Source organism: Syngnathus leptorhynchus, chromosome 12, assembly GCF_054491065.1.
Source record: "Syngnathus leptorhynchus isolate UIUO chromosome 12, UIUO_Slep, whole genome shotgun sequence".
NCBI classification, from domain to species: Eukaryota; Metazoa; Chordata; class Actinopteri; order Syngnathiformes; family Syngnathidae; genus Syngnathus; species Syngnathus leptorhynchus.
The window spans coordinates 4,419,201-4,444,449 of NC_141206.1; the positions used below are offsets into that span (position 1 = coordinate 4,419,201).

Sequence of the window (25,249 nt, forward strand, 5' to 3'; positions counted from 1 at the left end):
TTGATCTTGAGCTATGTCATGTACAACACTTTGGGATCATTGTTATTCACAATCAACAGCGTTCTTTCTCTTATAAAATAATTCGTGCAATCCTGTCATGTGACCGCAGAAACAGTGCAAATGAGATCACAGTTGTGGTGTGGCGCAGCGGGCCCTCAGCCAAGCCCAACTTTGAGGGTCTCATCCACCGACCCTCTTACAAGCAGCCCGTTTCCAACTACGAAACGCCTTCGCCACCCGCCCGCCGGCGCACCCCGGACTTGGGCACCGGTCGAACCCCGCCGGCTATCCCTCCGCTCCCGGCGCACCACCGCACTGCCGCCTCCCGCAGGCTTCTGGTCAATGGTTCGGATGGCGTCGCAGGCGGCAGCGTGGGCACCCTGAGGTGGGGCGCCCAGGGCGGCTCGGCCGAGGAGCTGGACGGCAGGCCGCGGCACCTCCAGCATCCTCACACCGCCACGCTGAAAGGAACCAGGGTGAAGGCATCCAACGGCGACAACTACATCATCCTGGCCCCCTTCAACCCCGGAAGCCAGGTACCGCAGACTGGTGGTGGGCTGCATCTACATCATCTCCTCCGTCCTCCTCATCCTCACCACGGTCACATGATGGCTCATGCTAGATATGTCTCCCTACCCTTCATCCCTGGTGCTAATTGATAGTGACTTTACACAAGGGCTTCCTTCAACGTTCCTTTTATTGTGAACGCAGGAAGTGCCGTCAGACGACAATAAAGCACTTAGTCCGCCATCCTAATGTCCGGCCATACAAAGACACCTGGTAAAAAAAAAAAAAGCATGTGTTTATTAATTGCATCATTTATCACACAGGTATCTTGATTATTTTGACCATGTTTAATGCAACAGTTCATGGATGACACATTGGGGATATTTCCAGAATTGTGTACACTATGTACTGATGGTTGCATCTAGTGGTTGCATCAATAAAGAAAACTTGTTTTCAAAAGCAATGAGTTTCAAATGAGTTCCTTAGTTAATAACAGTCTAATTACACATTACTAACACTTTTTTGTGTGAGAACAACTAACCGGCCTAACATCTTTTCAATACCCATAACTACTTTATAATCATCAAATCACCCCCTTGTGTCTCATTGAGCTGAAGTGGATTGTGTGAAAATGTCTCTGTGTGATTACACATTTGACTCAAAGTAAAACAGGAGATGATTCAGAGAATAAGAATGAATGACAATCATAGGTTCATTGTACAATACCAAGCATTAAGCATTTAAGTAGTTACCATTGTCTACATGTGCAGGCTAAATTTACTTTGAAAGGACTGCTGGAAACACAAACACAATGCTTTCATGTTATCTCTCCGCAAAGTGACGACATGACAACATTTACAGTACATGTCAAGTTTTGATGAAATCCTACATTAGTGATTTTATTCTAGTGTGAAACGAGTGTAATGTACCATTTTTTTTTCTGCTTTCAGATCTTGAGGCCAGTTTATCAGGAGGATCAAGGAACGTTAGGTAAGACGGATATACATCTTGTTCATTGTTGTTTTTTTATTTGTTTTTCTTAGTTTAGAATGAAACAGCCACTGTAGTGTGGCTTAATAATTCCGTTCATTGAAGTCGTCTGTAAACTAACACCAAACATGTTTAGAAAAATACACACTCAGAAAGAAGAAGCAGTGAAAACTGAGATAGATTTAATTGCTTGGCGTGTGAAAGATGTCATCAAATTTGCTTTTGTCACTGTCGTAATCAAATGAGCATTTTTCACTCTGAATTTATTGTAATCTCTATTATCTTGTCTTTTAGCCAGCAGGTTGTACAGCACGCGGCAGACCTCTGGGGCCTCAAACCCGGCCGCTGGTTCCGCTGGTGGCGTTGGAACCTTGTCATCCGGTCCAAGCGGAGGTGGTCCTTTCTCCAGTCGCACTGGCTTCCTGCGTCGCTCCAACAATAGCAAGACATCAAAAAACACCTCCACCGGTACCGGCGTGCCCAACTACCCTCAGCAGAGTGCCAACTTTGCCAACTACCAAAACTGCACCATTGTCCGCTCTCACGTCCCTCATGGTAACTACGGTTATGTCTCTGCGGCACCCAAAATTCTAATTTTCCCCATATTTGTTCAGGTGAGTCATTTTTTTGGGCCATGATATTAATTTACATTTGCTATAATAATTCTAATAGAAGCAACCTATGTGTTCTAAGCAGCCTCTGGACCTGTGCAGTAGAGCTCTCATCATAACAGAGGAGATGATTTTACATGAGAGCAAGCATCACTCCCTCAAGGTCAGTCCAACCTGTTTCTGTTAGATGCCATTTTATAAAAAGAAAAAATACCTATAGAAAGTACTAATAATATAAAGTGTAATAATAATAATAATAATAATAATAATAATAATAAATACAATTCCATCCCTACCTCTTTTTTTCATATATATTATCTTATTTTACGACAACAATATATTTATGAATCTCCTGATTGTTCTCTCATTTCATTATCCATTGCAGGTTACCGTGTTCGTCTACACAGACTTGATGTTAGTTACGAGAGAAGACGAGCCCGGCAAGTGTAACGTCCTCCAGAGTCCTTTGTACCTTCGACACCTGCGACTACAGGATGGTAAGTCTGAATGTGCATGCTGGGAAACATGATGGTGGAAATCACAATTTCCATTTAATGAGTGAATAACAAAATTCTGAAAAAGGTTGCATACCTTGAGTCAATGAAAAAGTAGGCATGAAAGGCATTTGTATCGGCTCAGATTGTTTCGATGACCAAGTCTCCACTAGCGTCCATGAGAACATCAAAACAAAGTCTTGATTTGTTTAAGTGTGTTTGAGACATGTTGAATGGCAAAAGCAAACATCACATTTCGCAATAAACCCTCCTTTGACCTGGGATATTTAGGGAGCGACATCCCCGCTGAGTTCCTGCTGCTTTGTCTTTCCATTCCAGTCCCCAGTAAACAGTCATCTCCTGTGCCAGTGCACTTCGTAGCTTGGCTGCAGCCAATGACAGCCTCATGTCATGACTCACTCTAAATATTTGGCTTGAGTATAGACACACAGGGTGGTCAGTAATATATTTGTAGCCCCCCCACCTCAAGAAGCACATTGTTTCACATGAATAATATTGAACACCATTGTGTTATTTTGTTCTCTATTGTTTTGACTTGTCACAAGTCCTTATTATGAGTGTCACTCTGTCCAAAATCTTTGGTGCATGATTTTCTATTAAGTGGAGGCAAAGAGGTGTGAAGATCTTGTTTGAAAATCTTGCATAAAAAAACAGGAAACTACTTCTTGAGGAAGAAAAACCATCAAATAAAACTATTTAAAATAAATTGCATTATTTTTTTCTTCAAATAAATAATGTATGCTTGTTGAAAATGAAATACTATTGTGTTCATTGCAAGCAAAATATTACTTGTGTTGGTTTAAACTCATTTATGTAAGAAATAAACTTGAGATAAATTGCAATTCAATAACTCATAAAATAATTAACATGGATTTGTTGATTACAGATAAAAAAAATCTAAATAATTGCAAGCATGCCATATAATAATGACAACTAAATAATAATAAAACTAAAATGAAATGGAATGAAATAGAATAAAATGAAATCCATTTTAATTTGACTCAAATTGAAGTGAATAGAATTGTTGGGTAGAGTTTATTTTTCTTGCTACAAGCAATGTGTTGCACTAAAGACAAAATATCCCCCTATAAATTATGTCACCTCTGTCACTTGTCACGTAATCTGAGGTCATCAGGGGACACTTTCAGGATTGCTTGTGCATTGTTTTGTGTGCGTGTGTGCATGTGTATGTGTGTGTTGTCATAAGCGGACACAGTTACAGACACACATCTCCGCCCTGCTGCCTGCCTGTCATTGTTTTTATTGTCTTTTTTTTTTTTTTCGTTTCAGCAGCGTCAGTCAGGAAAGAGGCGCCAGTCGGGGACTGTTTGTTTCAACTTTTTGTTTATGACGTGTGTGTGTGTTAATGCTGTGTTTGTGTGACATGTGTTTGTACAAAAAAAAAAATAATCCAGCCAAATTCAATACAACAGCTGTCCAGTGTTTCTGCCTACATGATACTTACATGTTAAAGAGCGTGGGAAACAACAAGGGTCAGGCACAACTTGCAGGCAACAATGATCAGCTGTCCATGAAGTTTTCTTTTGACAGTGTTGCCATGACAATGAATCTCCAGCCAATTGTGCATCTAATTATAATTGTTGGTGCATCTCATATTTTGCCCCTCTTATGAAGCCAATTTAGCCAACCAAACAATTAGGAACAAATCTGTAAAGCATGCTGTAAAGCAGCTGGTAAATATATCCAATAGTGACCTCTGCTGGCTATTGTCGGAACTGCCTATTTATTTGCATACTACGGATGGACGGGTGTACCTGGTGTTAAGTTGAATGAACGGGCCTCTTGTATTTATTTCAGAAAATGATCAGGCAGGTGTGGAGCTAAATTTTTCTTTTTCATCTTCTCCATATAGAGGCTGGGATTTAATTTCTATTCAATGACAGAGAATGACAGTTTTTTTTTTTAAATTGATTTATTAATGATAAGCTTTCATATTTTTCTGATGAATATTTGGTAGAGCTTTCTTTTCTTCTTTATTCAATCATATAATTACTGGGGAGAGGGGCATTTACTCAAATTCAGAGAGTACCGATTTATTTCAATTGATTTATTTGCGAGGAGGCTTTTATAATTTTCTTGACAAGTGTAAAGGTAGCACTACCTATTGTTCTTTATTTCTTTATAGAGGCCCTTGGTCTGTATTTACACATCAGCAGTGAGTCTCAGATGCTTACTTCATTTATTTCAGCAAAGGTCATGTATAATAGTGGCGTGACCTTTTGTTGTTCATTCCTCAAGTGCCGGCCGGGGTTGTTCTTTTTGGTAACTGCAGCTAGTAGGTGGCGTTTATTTGAATTGATTTATTTGAGAGAAGATCTTTACTTTTTTTTGTGTAAGAGAGGAGCTACGTCTCATCTTTTTTCTTTTCTTATTTAAGACTTGGGTGTGGGCATTTACTGAAGTCACTTATTTGAATGATTTTACTAGAGCCGAGGGCTTTATTTTTGTCATACTACTGTTCTGCTTGCCGAAAAACATGACTAACTGCAGCTAGTTGGCTTTTCTTTCTGAGTCGTTTCTATATTAGGTGAAGCGTTTTTACAACACAGCCAGCAATTAATTGAGGTTAAAGCATCTTTTAGAATGTAATCCTTGATTCAAGGAAAATACAGAATGGCGGTAATTAAGGTGATGTTTTTTTTCTCATACAGATTATGCCGAAGAACTCCGATTCTACCTTATTCACATGACCGAGGTAAGACCCTCATTTCCCAGTGTGTGTGTGTGTGTTCGTGTGTTTGTGTGTGTATGTGTGTGTGTGTGTGTGTGTGTGTGTGTGTGTGTGTGTGTGTGTGTGTGCATGCATGTTTGTGACTCTGTATGCAGACGCCGAGCCAATAGAGTTGGCAGTTAATCACATTATAGCTGAGACACGCAGATTAGCAGAGAGCTCTCATGAAAATGCTCTTTCCTCTTGTTCCGCCATCAATTTCCAAACATGTGCACTGCGTGTCAAATTCAAAGTCAAGAATATACAAGTAGTCGTTGTAGTCATTGTTTGAAAGAAAAACAACCTGGCGTTGTCATTAGCTGCAAGTAACTCACCGAACGCTCTTGTGTGCGTATTTCTTTTCCAAGATTATGCAAATTGATCTTTTTGTACGGACAGTATAACTCCCTTCAACAATTACTGCTGCAGACGTACACTACACAAAATGCTGCACAGCCTCATTAGCAGTTTATAAATGTTTTAAAGACCCCCCCCCCACCCCCTCTCTCCATTTTGGAGATTCCAGACAGAACAAGAGGAGTCTTGCTATCTGTCCCACTGGCTGGAAAAAGAGGAAGGAAGTGGCTACATAGCTTTCACTCCATCCAATTAGGAAAGAGTATATAAATAGAAAAGTCTTACATAGGACAGCATGGGAGAGCAGGAGAGTTGGAGCAGGCCAGTGGCACAATTTGATTAGACATGTTCATGTAACATTGTGGAATTGGAATGTTGCCTCCGGAATACATCCCCCCCTCCCTCCCTCCCCCAGACGCTAGCATGACTGGAAGTAATGATATACTTTTGAAACGAGCAGAAACTGCGAAGAAAAAAGGCGTCAGGACCGACGCGAGTGCTAATTGAACGCTAATGCGAGTGATACTAAAGCATAAAGTAACAACCTGTCAATGAAAAATGGGAATTTCTCACATTGAAATTTTAACATCTGACTTGTTCTCCTAGGTTAGAAACACAACAAATTTTATTTGGTGCCATAAGGTACTACAATAATAATGAAAAATAATATGTGAAGGAGAACAATTTTTTTTAGGCAAGAAAAATGTCATATGTTTTTTGTAGTGTTTATTTAAGGCAACGTGGGTATTAGAAAAGAAAGTCATAGTTTTATATATTAGATTTTTCATATTTGGTTGCAAATAAATAATTGATGTTTAAAATATGCTTCACAGTTGTGGTAAGGTGTTTATTTATTCAAGCGGTACAGACTATGTGATGAATTGAGGCATGTTGTCAATTAGAGTGGAGGAAATACACTAACCTACTTTCATGGTACCCTCAAGGAATATAATTATTAGAAAGTAATGGAAAATGTTTGCTAGGATACGAAATGGGTTTCTATTTACAAGCCAGAGTACCACACAAATGGCTTTGAAGCTGGTTAATTTGTTAGATCTTGCTTTAAAATGCTCCGGGAGATCTAAGCTTTCCAGTCACTATTCATAATATATTTATGATACATGTACTTGAAACTGTTGTTATGGAAGATTGTTCTTCCATGAAATTTAAAAGACTGCCACACGGCGTGGTTTTAAAGTGCTCTATTAATAAGGTTCAAATGATCTGAGGGTTACAAGCTAGATCTTTTTTTAATCTACCATTTATTTAACCAGATTGCTCCCATTGAGATTAAAAGACAGAGCTGGTCAAGATTGGCAGCAGCAAAAGCACATTTACACACGTTCTCGGCACAGCTGCGCTCTGCCCTTTTTCCAAAATTGCTGAATAAAAACTCCTTTAGATGATCATTAGCAAGGCATTCAGGGATTTTTTTTTGTGCCAAATTTGATATAATCCAAATACCTTTTTCGCCTTTCAATATGCAAGGACAGTAGGATAGTGCCTTGATCCTAACCTGTTTTATCCCTTGTTGTGTTCGTTAATCTCCGAGCGATGACAGAATCTTTACAAGAGGCGCTGACAGATGGTGTGCGAAGCAAACCCGCGTGAGGCAAATATGTCGAGAGATAGAACGAGACAGGGTCCTTAAATAGACAGCCTGTTGAGCCATTTGGCTCATATGGCGGGGACAAAGATGAAAGTTTAAAGCGCTCGAGTTGCCGTGACCCTTCACCTCAGGAGGTGTTTGTAATGTAATTGCTCACTTGTTAATTCGATTGCACTTTCTGGCCTGCAAACACAATCATACACGAGTAGAGATTTACCTCTTTGATTTCAGCAAAGCTTGTGCTTCATGCACTCCAAATAGATGAGGGGTGTCCAAACTACAGCTCGGGGCCATTTGCGGCCCACAGTCTGTTCTTAGTGGCTCGCTGCGTGTACTAAAAAGTAATTATTGAGATGGTTGTTTGCCTGCAATGTACAGGCTGGCAAAGAAGACAAGAACACGTTTCTTCTCAACTCCCAGCTCCTTTTTTTTAATCAAACAATCAAGAAAAAATGATAAAAGTAAATCAAAACAATATGTTTTGCATTTCTTTACCTAAACCAATAATTTGGTCATACTGTCATAAATGTAATTTGAAGAATGTCAAAGTGGGCCCTAAGAAGAAAATGTTTGAACACCCCTGACATAAATATTGAATTTTGTTTCTGATGGAGTGAAAGTGAATGTTGGTGTTTCTCTTTGTGCTCTAACTGACTGGCTTGAAATTGACACATACTTTTTACAATAAGTCTCTCACTACAAAAACTTGTTTCAATTGTGTTACCTGGCCAATAAAACCGAACGGGAACAGGAGCGATCCCCTCCTGAATTTGTTCTGTTCACCTTCATTTTTCTTTTGTGTGCTATGCAGGAGGTCACCCTATTTTAGCAACCGCTCAAAACGGAACAGATCTAACCCAGATTTGCATGTGAAAGAAAAATGTGTGTGCATCTATGGAAAGACATTGGGGTGGTCTCTGGAAAGTCAAGTGTGTGTAAGTGTGTCAGTGACGCAAGAGGAGAGGAAGCAGAGATAGGGGCCGTGTCGGTAAATCAGGGTGAACACGGTGAGATAAGGCGTCTGTTGCATTTGCGAGCAGCGTCCAAAGTTGGAGGGTCATCACCGGCTTGTTAGAGCAAGTGGTCATGGGAAACTTGGCTGACCGCACTGTACCCAAGAAGTGGCTGACCAGGGAGGGCAGTTCTCTCGAGCAACACCTGCTGTCTGACACTGCAGATGTAAGTGGACTTCATGGAGCTATAAAGATGTTTGGATCAAGTGTGTATTAGATAGATGTGTTGTATGCCTAACCCCCTGTGGCTAGCATGGTTATATAATAGTTAACAAAAATGAACTAAATAACAACTCACATTTTTTTATTCGTCAATGAAATAAAATAAAATCTGCTTTAAAAGATATTGATAATGACCTAAAACTGCATTTTACATTTTATAACACGGTGAAAAATGTCCTTCATTTTCATGTAATTATTTTCATTCATCAGCCTTCAGGGTTTATTTTAAATGTATTTATTTTAATATTATTGTACGTATGGCTGTAGAGAAGAAAGAAGGTCGAACAGTCATTCCGGAATTGTCGTTTACTATATGAGCAACTTAACACTAATGGAAAACCAAACTTAAATGAAGCATTTTGGAAAAAACAAATTAAAACTAACACACCAACAAATCTGCTTTAAAAACTAGTTAAAAGTAACTGAATTTAAAAAAAAAATAGCTCACATCAAAACTAAATAAAAACTCATTATAATGAAATATTCTATTATTTAGCTAGCTTGACATTTTAGTAGGAAATCATCCAGCGAGTTAAATCATGTACTTTGTGAATGAATAGTCCTTGTCTTCCTCATTTTGCCCTGATGCACGTAGACAGTATTGGCAAAAATTGAAAATTGCTCAAAAAAAATAAAATATAATCTATTTGGCAGTCCCTCCACTAGGTTTTGAGACACTCCCTTGTTAAGTTATACTACTAACTGAGAAAATACCAAAGTTCAAAATGTGATTAGATAATTAAATAACCAACCAACCAACCAACCAACAGCATACCTAACATACACGTACAGTCCCTCGCTACAGTACATGGAAAATGTATTTGGGGGATTCTTTCCTACATCCAGCACACGGTTTCTGGCATCTGTGCTAGAGACAACAATGGAAGTTTTAATTAATGTATGTGGTCTTTATTACTTACTACAAATAGTATTTTTGAACAATGTAAAAAAAAAAAAAGAAAAGGTCAGTGAATAAGCAAAAGGGTTCATTCTCACTGGCACAATCATGTGAACTGAATGAATGGTTATGATACTAAGTAGCATAAAAAAATAATACCATTGATCAGATTCAACAACTGAAATAGCAGAATCCCAGCGGGGCCAATCATGTGCTAATCAGCCCCAATGACGTCTATAGGAAGGGCCCAGGGCCAAACATTCCAGTGTACATGCTTCTTTGCTTCTTTTTTAGGCCAACCACAAAACAGTCATGAAATGGAAAGGCCGACAAACAAACTCAAAATAGATGAAAGAGTGTGGGAAAGACATGGAGGCAAATTACATTCTGGGCTCTGCTCTGGAAATTGTTTGGGGGAACTGTTTTGTTTTTCTCCATCAGCTGCTCAGTGAATTTATTTGGAATTTTACGCTCAAAAGTCTGTCCGCTATTTTTCTCAAATCAGTATGAAACTTGCTTTAATGTGGAACAATCATGCTTAAAATCTTGAAACAAATTGGTTGAAAAGAATAATCCAAACTGTAGAATGATGACATTGATCAGCTTAAAAGGTTTTAAATTGGATCTCCACTACCTGAGCTCTCGTGTGTCGCTAATTCAGAATCAATAGAGTTAGAAGCTTCTTCGTCCTTGTGTCATGTCGGGGCAGGCAGTTACGATTAATGAACATGAATCCCTGGACAAGATCGAATCATATGTGCTGTGATCGTGGACAGTGGTGAGGGGTTGATCAATTTTCTGATTTGGTATCAGATGTTCCCTGCCTAGGCGAACTTGATAGTATTAAAAATTGATCCAGGCTGAGATTTTCAACAAAATAAATCAAAAAGACCAAGCTTGGCCATTTCTGATCCAATATCTTTTCAAATCAATTTCTAACTTTTGCTACAACATAAAACAATTTTAAGTGATGGTTAGCTCAAGCCAATTTGAAAACTGATTTGTGTAGAGATGAAAAATTACTTCTGACTTTTGATTTCTCCTTCTCCATCCCTCTTGTTTTCCTCCAAAATCGATAGACCCATCAATAGAACCAAGAACATTTATCCTTAAAAAATGAAAACACCATGGGCTGAAAATTGTAAAATATCAAGAAACGTACCAAGTGATGTGACCTTTTGGCTTTTTGCTACTTTCAACAGAATTCACCTCCAAATCAATTGCTATCTTGCTTTCGCAATACAGAAAATGATAAGTAGGTGATCCTGAATGAAGAGCAAGCCAACATCTGGTGATATTAGTAAGAGGTTCAAGAGGCCACTAGCTGCTTTAGTATCATTAGCTCGTGTTAATGTGACACTTGAGTAGAATCCGCTTAAACCCGTTGAGTGGCATACTTCCAAGACACATTAAATATCGTGCTGCGTCTCTCTGCAAGCAGCCAAAGAGCGTATTACATTTTTGTTGATATGCTGTGGTATGCCAAGTGATCTTTGCTGTGTGACTATGAGGCAATGGGATGGCGGTGCGCTGTAACTAAACCGATTGTGACGGAGCGACAAGTCATCATGCTGTGACTAATGGGCAATGACGCCTCTTCGTGTGACCATGTGTTGTTTTTTCGCCAAGCATTTGCAGTGTTTTTTTTTTTTTCCATTTGAGACCTCCTCTGAAGACACGTTGAGAAAGAATGCAAACATGCAGCGTTTGTCTATCGCAGTCAGTTATTTGCAGAAATTCCTCCAGCTCCTTTAATTTTCTGTCGGCCTCTTGCGCGTTCTTCCTGATCGATTTTAATCTTATGTCATCGTTAATTTTGGAGACCTTGTTGACAGTGTATTTTTTATGGTTATTACCTTGAGAGAAGATTGCTGCCACGATTTCCAAAACATTCTTTTTTGGAATAAGTCCCCTTAGGTCTTGGATGTTTTGGTGGTGCCAGTGAGGACCACCCAGGCTTCTGCTTAGTGGGTAGTGTCAGCCAAACACAAGTGGATCCTTGGCTGGGCAGTGTGTGATCCTGTGTCCTCGTCATGCCTGCACAGCAACTCCAGCCCTCTTTGAACATATTTTGTATACGCGGGATGGTTTCAATTCACTAGCAGGCCTGGCCTGGCCTGGCCTGGCCTGGCCTGGCCTCGACTCCAATATAACATTGAAGCAGTGTTTCGTTTAACTGCAATTTTTAATAAATAGCCATCGTAATACAAATAACCAGAGTGGTAGTGTATGAAACTCCACTGTTGCACAGAAATATTGTTCTGGCAAAAAATTAGATATAGATCCTCATTTTGCATGGCCCAGCAGCAGAACAAAACAGGTTTAAAAACAAACAAAAACTTGATTCAGTTATCTTTTTAACTCAATTTCTACAGTGCATGCCATTCGAATGATTTGTATGCTTTTAATTTACCATAGCTAACACATTTCCAAAGTTCTTAAGCTGTTTAAAATTAGCAGACAAACCTTAGTGGCACAGTAGATGGTTATTGCTTGTAGGACATAGCCTGTACTTGGCAAAGATCTATGAATGTTCTTTAATGTTGTTGCTGGTGCGTTTGCAGCCTCTTAAACGGCTTTCTTCTCATTTCTTTTTTTTTTTATTCATTGAGGGAGAGTCTGCTGATTTCACACCCGGATTTTGTCACACACTGACGATATCTTCTTATTTAAAGATGTTCTTTAAGTCTTACAAGCAAGCCCATTTCAGACAACTTATAATTAGATTGAAAACAGTTTTGACTTGCAGTGTATCAGTTTCTGGCTTACGGCTCGACCTGTTTACCACCAAGACTGAAATTGGTATCGATCGACTCCTCCGGCCGTTGTCAAGAAAGCAAACAAGGGCATTTAACGAGAGTTTCTTGAAGGCACACGACTGACGTAATATCAAACATCGTACAGCTGTCTTATTTGTGACCTAAATGTTTATAGGAGAGCCAAAGCATGCTAATCAGCGCTGACTCATGCTAGGTGAGCACCAGTGACATGCTGAAAACTCATCCGCCAGATGGCTCGGGAGGAGGCCCTCAAACGGGCAGGACTTTCATCAATCTGATTATGCTGCCTTTATTTTTAGAACCTCTATGGCAGCTACCAGAGACCATTCATTGGATTTTGACCCATTAGCTTCTCATGCGGAACTCTCGGCCAAGGAGCTGGGCGCTGAACTACAGCCACCATTCCAGCATTAAAGTTCATATATGAGATCAATCTATTGCTGTGACTAACAATATATAACAATTGGTGCATGTGCGTCAAATACTTGCTCCCGAGAACTCTTTTTTTTTTTTTTTTTTTATAATTTGCAATCTCCCTCCGAAGCCCTTCTCTCGTAGTTATAATCTCATTTGATGACATCATAACGTATCAGTTCAAGGTTTTATTAGCATCCCGACATCCAAGAAGTGATGAATCTACCATACAGTACATGTGCTTGCGTGGGTGATCCGCATTTACCAGCCTCCTGTGTGCCATGACAGTCTTAAACTGGCTCTCAGTGATGGATTTCATAGAACATTGACACTGATCTCTGTCTGCTTTTCCGACGCCGCTAATTCATCACGTTGCTATCATATCAGAAATGCTTTGCTTTCTGTTGTCTGTTTTAACACGTTTGACCTCCACAAAAGATCTTTTTGTTTTCACGCAGTCGTATTCTTTTGGTAAATTTCTCCCGCTGTGTTTTCCACTTTGTGAATAACCTCTTAGATGAGACATTGAGGATGATTGAAAAAGACAGGGAGCAACCAGGCAGGACAGGATGATTCCCATGTTGTCGGGGGAACATGAAAATAAAGCAAAGGCATTGTGATTTTCTACTCAGCGGGGCAGTGAGCGTGGAGATATAACCCTGAAGTTGATCTCAAGAGGGCTTGCACAAATTGGAACAACAAAGATCCATGCTATTTATATCCCAACTTATATCCAAAAATGTCAGGACTCTAATGTTTTTGCCAGAAGCGGGACACAGAGGGGACATGTCCACAAAAAACACAAACAACTTTTAAACAGTCTGTGTCTTCTTCTGTTTGACATTGTTCCCATTAAGGCCCGTACTTAAGGAGAGATTGCGCCGCCTGCAAGGCATTTCCAATGGGCTGCAAACCGAAGCTAAATGGCACTTTTGGTAACATGGTGGAAGCAAAATGAAGCCGTGACATCATTAGAGATTTCATTTTAAGCCAATACATTTCATGATGTCAACCACAAGAGAATTGAAACCCTTGTGGATGAAAAGCTCTCAGACCAACAGCTCCCCTGTCTTGACCACTGATTGTCAAATACGTAGATTCATGCATTTTGCCAGCAGAGCTTTATTGATTTGTTGGTCCCACATATCAAATTCTGTTTCAAGTGCGCTCCGGCCATGATCTAATTTCACTAATGCTTGCACTTTTTGCCTGGCCAAATCTTCTACCCAAGCTGCTGTGTCATAAAAAGTGAGCCCAAATGGGAATACGATGGGATATGAAATAAGCAATTTTTGCATTGCAGTTAGCGAGTCAAACTTGCACCTCAACGTTCTTAACTGGCACATGATTTTACAAAGAAAAATAAAAGCCTTTGTCTATGCTTATTCTCATGTTGTCTTAAACACCTTGTTGACGCTGCTTCTTTTTCTATAATGAAAAACCCTCAAAAAGCCAAAGAAAAAGCAAACTACGTCCAGAATGAATGATTATTGGCCAAATTGAAGTCTCACGTGACATTATGCATGATGATAGTTGGAATTGTAAAACTTCCGGAGTATTGTTATGCTGACAATTATCTAGATTTTTCTAAGTTGCTTCTTTTTGAATGTAAAGTGTTTGCACTCTGGTGTGAATACAGAAATACCTCCGTATTTTTTTTTTTTGTTCCAGTCCTTAATTTTACCCCACCAACTTACTTCGATAGCATCTATAAAATACAGTCAGTCAGTTTTGACTTAAATGCTGAGACAGATATTTCAAAGTCGCATGCCATCTTATTCCTCCGCCCGTCTTGTTGCTCACCTCTCACCATCGTCTCTCTCTCTTTGTCCCTCCACCCTCAGAAGTGCGACTGCCTGCTCAGCCTGGAAGCATACTCGTCCGAGCAGAAGCATCGCGTGTGCCAGTGCCTCAAGGACAACATCGACAAGCAGCTCCAGCTTCAGAGGAGGGAGCCCGCTGTTCAACATTTTGACCAGGTACGGACACTCCTGGCTGGACCCTCGTTGGCACATCCAATGAGTGGTCTCCCCACTCATTTTGGGCCTGAAGATCTGAACATCTGTGTGTGCATATATTTGCATGCACACGCTCATTCACATGTTATCTTAATGAGCGACGCGGCCTGCGTTCATCTTTTTTTGCTTCTTTCCTGTCTTTTCTCGGATTTGACCCGCGCTGTGGTCATGGTGTTTCCTCTATAGGCCAAAGGTCCACAATTGGTAGACTGCAGTCCAAATCCGCCCCCGGACACAGCTTCCCATTATTATTAGATGGTTTACACCGATGTTTGCAGGTAGTTAATATATGCAGGCAGGAAATACACCAACCAATCACATACATTATAATTCCTCAGCAAATAATATGCAAAGCAGCTTTGTGAGTGGAGTAAGTGGAGAGGGGGGGGGGGGGGGGGGGGTGAGGCAGGTACAGTAAGTGGTGAAAAAAGAAGAAAGTGGAAATGTGATGTTGACTTCAAAGAAAACAGTGAAGAAAAAGGCTTGGACTAGAGGAACATCTTGACATTCTGTCTTATTTCCAAACTATTTTGGCTGTATTGAATGAATAGAGGTTAAATTTGTCAGGGGTTAGTCATCATTTGTGACTTAAATAAGGTTTTTTTTTTTCAAACCCATTGACTTTTATCCAGAAGTATAACTTAAGCAATGATCTACTTGGAATCACAATTCATTTTCCCGCTGAAAATATGCAGTATATATTCTAGAGGCTCCGAACATGACCCCTGAAAACGCACTCAGTAGTACCCTGTGGAAAGTTAGAAAAACAATTGCCCTTTGTACCTATCATAACATTATGCATGAAAAAATATTGTATATAAGTATTAGGTAGTATTGTATAAAAGTAATGTATTGTATAAAAGTATGAGGTAGTGAAATATATAGTGCATGTTATGCCTCGACTTGAAAGGATTGACCAGAACTGGACCTCTATGACTTTTAATTGAGGATTTTTGCTCTCGGTGGATGAAAAGCTACTTGTCATTTAATTCCTCCTTTGTACTACAAAGTATAGTGCTTTGCGCTTCCATCTCTCCTTGAAGTCATATCAAATTCATCTTTGGCTAAATTAGCTAAAACTGCATCAACTGATGGGGTCTTTGTACAAACAATGTCTGACATCCTCAGGCATATAATGTGAGCACAAGCCACTGTCTCGAAATTTTCTTTGTTTTAATTTACTTGGTAAAACACAGAACAGTTTCTCTTAGTCCTAATCAAATTGCGTTACATTCCCAGTGCTCACGCCTCCTTTCACCACAAATGATTTTCATCAGTTGATAAAATGGGGGCACTTATCACAGAGGTGGTTAACGCCAAACATGAATCGCTTCACATTATTAACACATGAAAGAGAGGAGCGTGCACCTCTGGTCTGCTTTGTCACTGAACACTGTAACCTTATTCCCGTGAGGTGCAAATAGCTCTGAACTCCTATAAATAGCATACTGCCCAGAAAAGCCCTCATGAATACATATTATTATTATTATTCAAATTATTATTATGTATACGAGTATTATTTTTCTTGGTAGAGTGGTAGACATAGAAACAGGCGCTACTTTCTTTTCCTGCTAGGGCGTGTTTGAAAATTTGGTAGATGAGCTAATGGGGCTCAGGGGCTGTTCATGTTCTTTTCCCCAAAAAGGGGCTCATTTAAGTCCTGGGAATCACAAACACAAACAGCGCACAAAATGTGTGCTTGGCAGCCAGGCAAACATGTTAAGCTGTGTAAATCGATCATATATTGACAGGCGGCCTATTGCGGTGTTTCTCAACCTTAATTGTGCAGAGGCACCCCGGTTTATATCTTACAGCAGACCGACAAAATAAAATGTCCCAAAAAAATATGACTACTGTACACAAATAATCTCTCAGTCGACTTTATAAATCTAAAATCTAGTCTTGTTTGATTCAACGCATTGACATACTCGTAGGAAGCCATGAGTGAACAAAAATACTTAATTATAATTATATTATAATTAATAAATATTTTCCAACAAATAAAGTTAAATTAGATTGTTACCTTTGTAGCCCTAAAAAAGTCTGGATACACTGGCCTTAAAATAAGTATTGCCGTATGTAAACATTGATTTGTTCATTCAATTTTTGTTAACATCACCTTTGCTTCCTCTGCTAAACATACATCCGTTTGGATGCGCCAGCTCATACGCGTAGACGACATGCATCCTTCTTCACACACTTTAGCCATCTGCTCTCTGATATTAGAAGCGTTTCACTCCTTTTAACTTTGTTTGTATCGCACGTTATTGGCCGAGGACGTCGGTGTGAAAATAACATCCACCAAATGATGCTTTGAGGGGAAAAAAAAAAAACAGCATTAGTGTTTGTAAGTCTAGTGCATGGTTCAGTGATATATACTGTTCTTGCACAACAAAATTTAAATACAATATCATGTGTTTATAAGAATACATATTTTATTGATCATTTGAAGCCTCACTACTACCCAAGTCTTAGATATGCTTCATAGGTATAATCATATGCCCGTTCTCGTATACAATCATTCATTTTGACTATTCTCTCCTCCTCTTTTTTTCCCTGAAACATCTCATTTGATCTAAATGTATAGTGTCCCCAGGGCGAGGAACTGTTTGCTTAATCATATTGAACAGCTCTGCAAATTAGTTCACTTTTGATTGCTTTTGTACTCACTACCTTAGGGGCAAATTGTATGATGTTCTGTCAACTTTAGCACTGTGCAATTCACATGCACAATCAGAGGGAGAAAGCCTCTGTCTCCACTCCATGGGATCATCTGCTGTCGGTTTTTGTTGTAAAATTCTACTTATGTTCAGTTTGCCAGAAATGTGTGGATCCTTTTGAAACTAAGGGCTCTAATTTCATGCCCTGTGCAACTCTGGTACAAAGTGAAATCTAACAGTACATATGGGTTGAATTATTTTACTATTTTTGTAGAACGGACACATTTAAAAATGTGTGTTTGCGCCGGTGTGGGTGTGAACAGAGCAGTCTTGATTCCTGATGAATCAAAACAGCTCCTCTTATTCCTTTTAAATTCAGAGCAGGTGTGACTCACTGGAGTGCAAAATAGGTTTATAATGAAATGCAAGACTATCTCTACTCACGAATGAGGAAAGTTGCTTGCTGTGACATTTGGAGACCGCCTTCCACTCATTCTGTTAATTTTTATTTTGCAAGGTGGTTGTTGTCATCAATAACTGGCGTGAGGAGCCATATGAAATTTACGTCTGTATTGAGTAATGCTGGAGAGAAGATTTCCATGGATGTAACTTAACACTTTTTATCTTGACGGCTCTGAAGTGTCTCTGTGCATACTATATATAACCGGATGAGGGGAGTTTTTTTTTTTTATTTTGAATATTTATGATTACTATTCTGAAAATTAACCAAATTCTTATTTACATCATCCCGATTAATTAATATATTTTTGTTGAGGTGTGCTTCTGCTGCTGCTCACTACTTGTCCTCTATTTGGCTTTTGTGCCGCTATTCATTAGATAGAAACATAAATAATAATTAAACCCCCAGAAACATCTGTTCTACTCAATAAATATGTCATTTGCATGCCTCTTAGTGTCTTGCCTCCCTGCTGCAGACACACATTCCTGCTCATTGTCTTTAATTAGACATGGGTGAATTGCATTTGGCTTAGCTTCACTCGTCTTTCCCCCTCTGCATGCTATTTTTGGGGATGCAAGGTTTAGATTTACATTTTTGCTGAGGAGCGGCTGCTGCAAAAAAAAAAAAAAAAAAAAATGCTTTCATGTTAATACTTGAATGCACATTTTTTTGGAACTATAATAACGCTGCATGATTATATGGAGTGATGAGTGATGAGTTCCATCTTTTATAATATTTATTAACTGAGAAATGGTAAACATCACTTAAAAAAAAAATTGGAGTGTCGTTTGATTTTATTTTGATTTTACTTTATGATGGTTATCTTGAGGTTCCACTTTTGTGACAGGTATGAATGTTAAAATACTACTTCAAAAAATTTGCTTTTCATTTTATGTAGGTCTTTCCAATGGTTTAACCGAGAATAGATCATTTGTATTTCTTTTTTTTTATCAGAGAAAAATAAATTTAAAATCCAAACAAACTGGTCAACTAATGCCCTACAACATACTATTGAATTTGACTTCATAAATTGGCCATTACAAAAAAAAAAAAGACGAAAGCATTTGTTCACTCAAGCAGCAGTGCAGAACTTTTCATTTTCTCATTTTGCATTCAATCCATCAGAGTTGTTTATATACTGGCGTGGCCACTTTTGTTTTATGGCGCTCATTAAGAAGACAAATGTCCGAGAAAGCAGTCCACTCTTCTCCCCAGAGTCCCCACACCACGATAATGTTTATGCAGTGGGGATATAAGATGAGATGAAAACTCCACAAGTACTATAAAAAGGAAAAATCTGTATAAAAAATAAAAACATAAAAGTATTAAAATATTACATACAAACAAAACATGTTTTAGATACAAATATGATGAGCAATGAATAAAAACGTATACATATATAATAGATTTATATTATATATATATGATACATATATTAGATAACTAATTTTATGAAAATAATAATGCAAAAATATTTGGCATGAAATTATTCAAATATGTGTCACCTGCGCCACAACTTAGACATGCTTTTAGGTAGTCTAAAATCTAATCTACTTTTTATCACCTTTTTGTAAATTGTGCCATGACACGCGGCAGCCGCATCACCTCTGAAATCCACAAACATGCTATATTAGACTTGCCCAGACACCAAAATGATGATGCACCCGTTTTTACGCCGAGCACAGGGGCTGCCTACTAAAATAGGGCCCAAAGAAAGAAGCAGTTTGTGCATCATGATTAAATGCTTCAATCCAATTCATTCTGCCGCGCCAGTGACTCCTGGCAGATCTGCTAAATAAGCTAATAACAATAATTAAAAATCAAAACAGTAATACAAATCATCTGAATACAAAGCATCTGAAATTAGCTCAAGGTTTATAGGTAACCTGCCATTAATTGTTATGAATTCAAACTAGATGTGTTTCTGTCCTTGTAAGAACATGTCAGTGGTTGCATATACTGGAAGCTTATTTGGTAATTGACAAAATTATCCCTGAATGTTTTGTCTCTTGTTCACCTCCTATTGCTTGGAGCGCCTACAGTATCTCCTCAGACATCTTCTCCCTGCTCGTTTGGCCCACTTAGTCTCTCGTCCTGTTTAGCTTTTCCTAAATATGCTCGTGCACACACACACGCACGCACACAGAAAACCCAGTACAGCAATGTTATGTTACCCAGCAGCCGCCAGTGGATTAATTCCCCCGACCGTCTTTAAACATTAATGGCCTCCCTTCGGTGGGCTGGCGTTTAGCTTTATTTTAGTTTGACTTTAACTATTCATAAGTGTGTTGTGTAACTGAGCCGAGTGGGTTCGGAGCGGAGCCGTACGGGCTCGACCCCGAGAGGGCGTTACTGAGCACAAGATCGGTCCACTTTCAATTCTAATTACATGCATTCTTCTCCCTGGAAAAACATGAAGCTGTGCCAAATATGCTGTTGAGCTGGAATAATTGAATTTGTGCTAGTTCAGTTGAACGTAACATTTAAATACAAATCCGTTGTGTAAGAAGGTCAGCATTTCATACCAGACTTCAGGATATCTTGTGAGACTTCAACTTTTTTCCCCTTTGGTTGTTTTTGTGAAAGGAGGCTGCCAGGGATAGTATGGATAAAAAGTGTGATGATGACCATAGAACATTCTAGATTTTTAAAATATGTTAACAGACATTTTAGTATTCCTAAAACTAGCTAGGCTTCTGTCAGGCATCATCCGAGGAAGAGTAATTTTATATTCATGTGTTTTTACTTTGCAGTGTTTGACTTATTTTTGCACTTGAATGACTCTCGGAAGTTTCAAATATTTCAATGTTTAAACATTGACAGAGGTGTTATGGTAGCTAAAGTTTGCCCCTAGAACAGATCATATTTAAAAATTGATTTTAGACGTATTCAAACATTTTAGTGAGTCACTTTTGCTTGGATTATTTTAAATTGGACAGTTTTTTTTTACCCTCCTTAATTTTTTAAATGCCACGCCTCTGCTCGTGTGAGTAGTTTTACTTTATTTCATTTTAATTCTGGTTAACTATTTCTTACAACCCAATGACAGTTAATTTTTTTTAAAATTTCTTTAACACTTTTTGATTTAACAATTTTAGAATACTGCTTTAAAACACATGTACAGTTGATGAGGTTCCTGGCAATAGTTTGACTATGAAGCATATCTATTTAATCTATTCCATTAATTCTGGAAACTGAAAAAAACCCTCACTTTTTTAATCTAAACAAACTGGTTGACTGTGTTCTTCAAACTCGTTCGTGTGTTTGCACTTTAGCAGTTCCCATGTCATCAAACACATGTTGACATTAATTCACAGTACAGTGCAACATGCTGGAAGAAAAAATAAATAAATAATAATAACAATAATCACTTTTATGGCATCAGATGTCTTTCAGTCTGACTTTGCGGTCAACAAAAGCATGCAGTGTGTAATTGACGAATTTAAAATAGCCCGTCGTATGCAAGCACATGATACGATTAGATAAGGTCTGATGGAGAGCTTGCGTGCCTCACCCTCGGGTCGGGGTCTCACTCTTGACAACATATGTTTCTCGTGGGCGCGCGTAACATCCTGCTCTTCGGTGGGTTTTGATTCACGGTTTTGATTTGCAACTTCTAAAAATAGCTCGCCGAGAGGGAGACAGGGAGACTGAGGGAAGGACACTTGGATGCTTTGCTCTCGGGAAGAGTTACTTTGAGCATTTGATCTTTTAATAACCTTCACTCTCGTTGTGTTTACAAGATGCTTAAGCATCCCCTGCTCACCTCAGCCTCATCTGTTCTTCTTTTATTCATTTCCCCTGCTCTGTCCTTCACGACCCCCCCCCCCACACACACACACACACACACGCACACACACACACACACACACACACACACACACACACACACACACACACACACACACTCACCAAGCTTTACCGCACCATCTCGCTCTCTCACTATCGCTTGTGCACACATTGATACTGAGCCCCACGCCTGAGCCGGAGACGACCCAACAAGACAAGAAGCACATCAGAAAAGGACAGCATGCACACAACAGGGACGCTGGATTAACTGCACATCAGCGTGTGTGTGTGTGTGCATGTGTGTGCATGTGTGTGTGTGTGTGTGTGTGTGTCTCCTTTTCAAGTCAGCCAACTGTGCGCCCAGATGCCTGTGTCGAAGGTAATGTTTTACCTTCTGTGTCGGTGTAACGATGATAAAACTGTTATTCCAGTGAATGGGACTATAATGTGTGTGAAAGCTGCAACTTTTTTTTTTTAAAGAGATCAATGAATTTCAGCTTCTTAGGGTTTTTGTTGCTCCTTTCTGAATCGTGCGTTCATTTAGTACTTGTCAGTGTTATTGTCGTATGACCTGATAAATAATTGTGAGTGAAAATTACAAGTGCAGAGCCACTGGACACAGAAGGAGTGCTTGTTCCTGTGAGGTTTTTTTTCTTCTACAAAAAAAAATAATGCAACTAATAGAAACTAGATTTCAATTTGTTGGAATTGCTTGCAAGATTTATCCAACAGTTAATTACTGAGTGTATAAATTGTGAATATTAGCCAGGAGATATGGCTTTGGTAGTGTAATGGTTCACATAGCTGACTCTTATATGTCTCCTATATTTCAAACACTAACTGGGCATATTAAAAAAATTGTCCTGGCTTACTATTTGAATAGATCTGTTGATGCGATGTCGCTCATTGCTGCTTTGTTTACATTGGAGTAGAACGGGTCATTCGTGTCAAGTATATGGTGGCAATCTATGACTCAGTGCAATTATAGGTTACAGACATTTCCATAAATAGTTGCTCAATGCATATTCACCATGGCTCAGATGACAGCTTGAGGAAGGAAACGTTTACTAGACTGCATTGTAACATGCTTTTATGTAACAGAAAAGCAATCAAGTCATCATACTCATCTGGTTTATGGTTATAGTCATATTACAATATTGTCATTATTACCATTATCCTCGATGGATATATTTTTCCCAAAATATTGTGACGATTCACAAGAATTTGCATTTGTCCTGCAGAATTTAATATATGACGATATTATTTTATTATTGTGAGTATTACAGTTTTATTCTTTCTTATGATCTGATTCAGGAAAAATGAAGTATTCGCTTAATATTATACATGTTTCCGTTTATTATACGACTTTATTCTTGCAAAACTACAAATATTCTCATGAGATTCTGTCTTCTTTGGGAGGACATACATTTAAATTAATTCATTTTCATGATATTATGACTTGGTTACTGTGACTTTTTCCTGAAAATTCTTATAAAACTAGTAAGACTTTATAACTTTTCGCCACATTGTATAAAAATGTTAGGGTCTCACAATATTCTGACTATTCTCAAAAGATATGACTTAATTTTCTTAAAATAACTTCTACATCACAGTTTTGCAACAAATTTTGAGTTCAATCTAATCTATTTTATTTTATTACTGTAAGATTAACATTTTGTGAACAGATAACATTTGGATGGATGGATGGATGGATGGCTGGATGGATGGATGGATGGATGGATGGATGGATGGATGGATGGATGGATGGATGGATGGATGGATGGATGGATGGATGGATGGAAATTGGATGGATGAATTATTCAATGCCTACTCTTTTAATTTCAGTAAGTTATTGACATTTTCTACAAGAATGCAAGGAACTCAAATTGAATTCACTTTTTCTTAATTGTCCCTTTATATATCCCAGTAATACAACGCAACCTTGCTGCAGATTAAAATAAAGTACCAGCGCTGGTAATGTAAGGCTAATAAACATTGATAATAGATAGAGAATCCTCCAATGGATATAATGATATGGTCCTTAGGGATGCGTCTGTTGCATTCATTATAGACCAGTTGGCATCCAAACATAAAAAACAACGCACTCACATTCTCTACTCGGTGCTCAACTGTCTCTTCTCGTTACCAAGACTCAAGAGTCCACCTTCTTCGCCTCGCAGGCACACGCTCTCCCCTCCCTCTAATTCCTTGCCCCCCCCCCCCTCATCCTCTTCTCTCCATCCTCTCCTCTCTCTGAGGAGCCCACACTGACACAATCGCACGCAGCTACAGCCGAACCTCCACGCTCACTTTGACAGAAAAGGAAGTAGGGCACTTGAATGGGGACGTGCCGAGCGCTTTTCATGACCTTTTAGCGGACTGCAAAACTTGGAACGACTTCCACACGCCAGGTAGGAAGGGTGTCCTTGAATGAATGTTTTTTTTTTCCTTATCTGAGCAAGAGGAAAAAGTGTTGTCTTGCCCCTGCCGGGCAGGGAGTGGTTTGTTCATATGACCGGACAGATGTGCAGAAAAGATAAGGAAAAAGCAATAAAGGCTTATTACTCATTTTATGAAAAGACTTGTTTGCGGCATGTATCATGTAATCACTCCTCTTGTCTTCTTCTTCTCTACTTTTTTTTTAGCATAACACAAATATTTCTTCCTCATTTCGAGATAAACAAGATTTGTTCGCCCTCATAACTGTTTACATCCCAGCTCAGGCTGCAAGTGACACTGGATTTAGACCATCTGGCACAGCGAGGGACAATGAAGCCGTTTAAGAGAGAGCCATTAAAAACACTCTAAAACATGTCACAGGGTGGTAGAGACACGAGAGAGAGACAGAAAGCCAACCAAGCGAGTGGAAGGAGAAAACGGAGAGGAAGCACACTTGGGTGTAATTGCCCTTCTAGTATCCTCACCAGAGGAATTATGGGGATTATTCTCTTATTTGAGGAGGCGCAGACAACTCGCAAAGGGTGTGTTTGTTGCTTGTCGTGTGCATAGACAACTAATGGATGGCAAAAATATGTATTCTATGAGATGTTTGCATCTGAGATGTGTCCTCCCTTCATCTTCCACTTGTCCTTGATCGATAGGAGACACTGTCTGTTGTACATACACACGCATGCATGCACGTAAGCACGGAGCGTGATTTATCAGCTTCGCCTGGCTCGCTTGAACAAATGAGCCGTTTGTTACGTGCTAACCTTGGAACGTTGTGATTCGGAGCCTTCTGTTGGTCCCTATTTGTCACACACAAAGAAAAGATGTTCCCTCTCGATTTGACCCGTTTTGTCCGGTTTATTGTACTTTACAAGTCAATCCAGGCCTTTATTTCCAAAGGCATATGGCAGCAAGTACCACCTGCTGGCATGTGGAATTACATTTTTTTGCAAATTTCTACCCCAAAGCCAGGAGACGAGGCGATCTACACACCCCGTTTTAAGTGCCAGGTTTTTGTGATATGAAAAAAAATGACCAAGTTAGAGCATTTCAAAACATTTTTTTCCAATAGTAACTTGTGCAACTCATTTGAGATTTCTTAATACCATTTCAAGATGGAAAGTGAAAATAAACAACAAAAATAATGTGGTTGCATCACTGAATATAACTACGGCTGTGTTCAAAATTAACGAATCAAATTTCTAATTCATATTAAATGGGAGTCAA

The 25,249-nt window shown here is 39.1% G+C and overlaps 1 protein-coding gene across 5 annotated transcripts in view; it reads left to right on the plus strand.

The window, feature by feature from the left end:
* Window positions 1–25,249, plus strand: part of rgs3a (regulator of G protein signaling 3a) — an 84,769-nt gene that overhangs the window by 25,886 nt on the left and 33,634 nt on the right. For all 5 annotated transcript variants that reach the window (XM_085925350.1, XM_085925354.1, XM_085925351.1 and 2 more), the window contains 7 exons: window positions 110–536; window positions 1,458–1,497; window positions 1,792–2,111; window positions 2,194–2,271; window positions 2,494–2,605; window positions 5,296–5,339; window positions 14,492–14,626. In XM_085925350.1, the coding sequence (XP_085781476.1) occupies window positions 110–536; window positions 1,458–1,497; window positions 1,792–2,111; window positions 2,194–2,271; window positions 2,494–2,605; window positions 5,296–5,339; window positions 14,492–14,626 (1,156 nt within the window). The remainder of the gene's footprint in view (window positions 1–109; window positions 537–1,457; window positions 1,498–1,791; window positions 2,112–2,193; window positions 2,272–2,493; window positions 2,606–5,295; window positions 5,340–14,491; window positions 14,627–25,249) is intronic.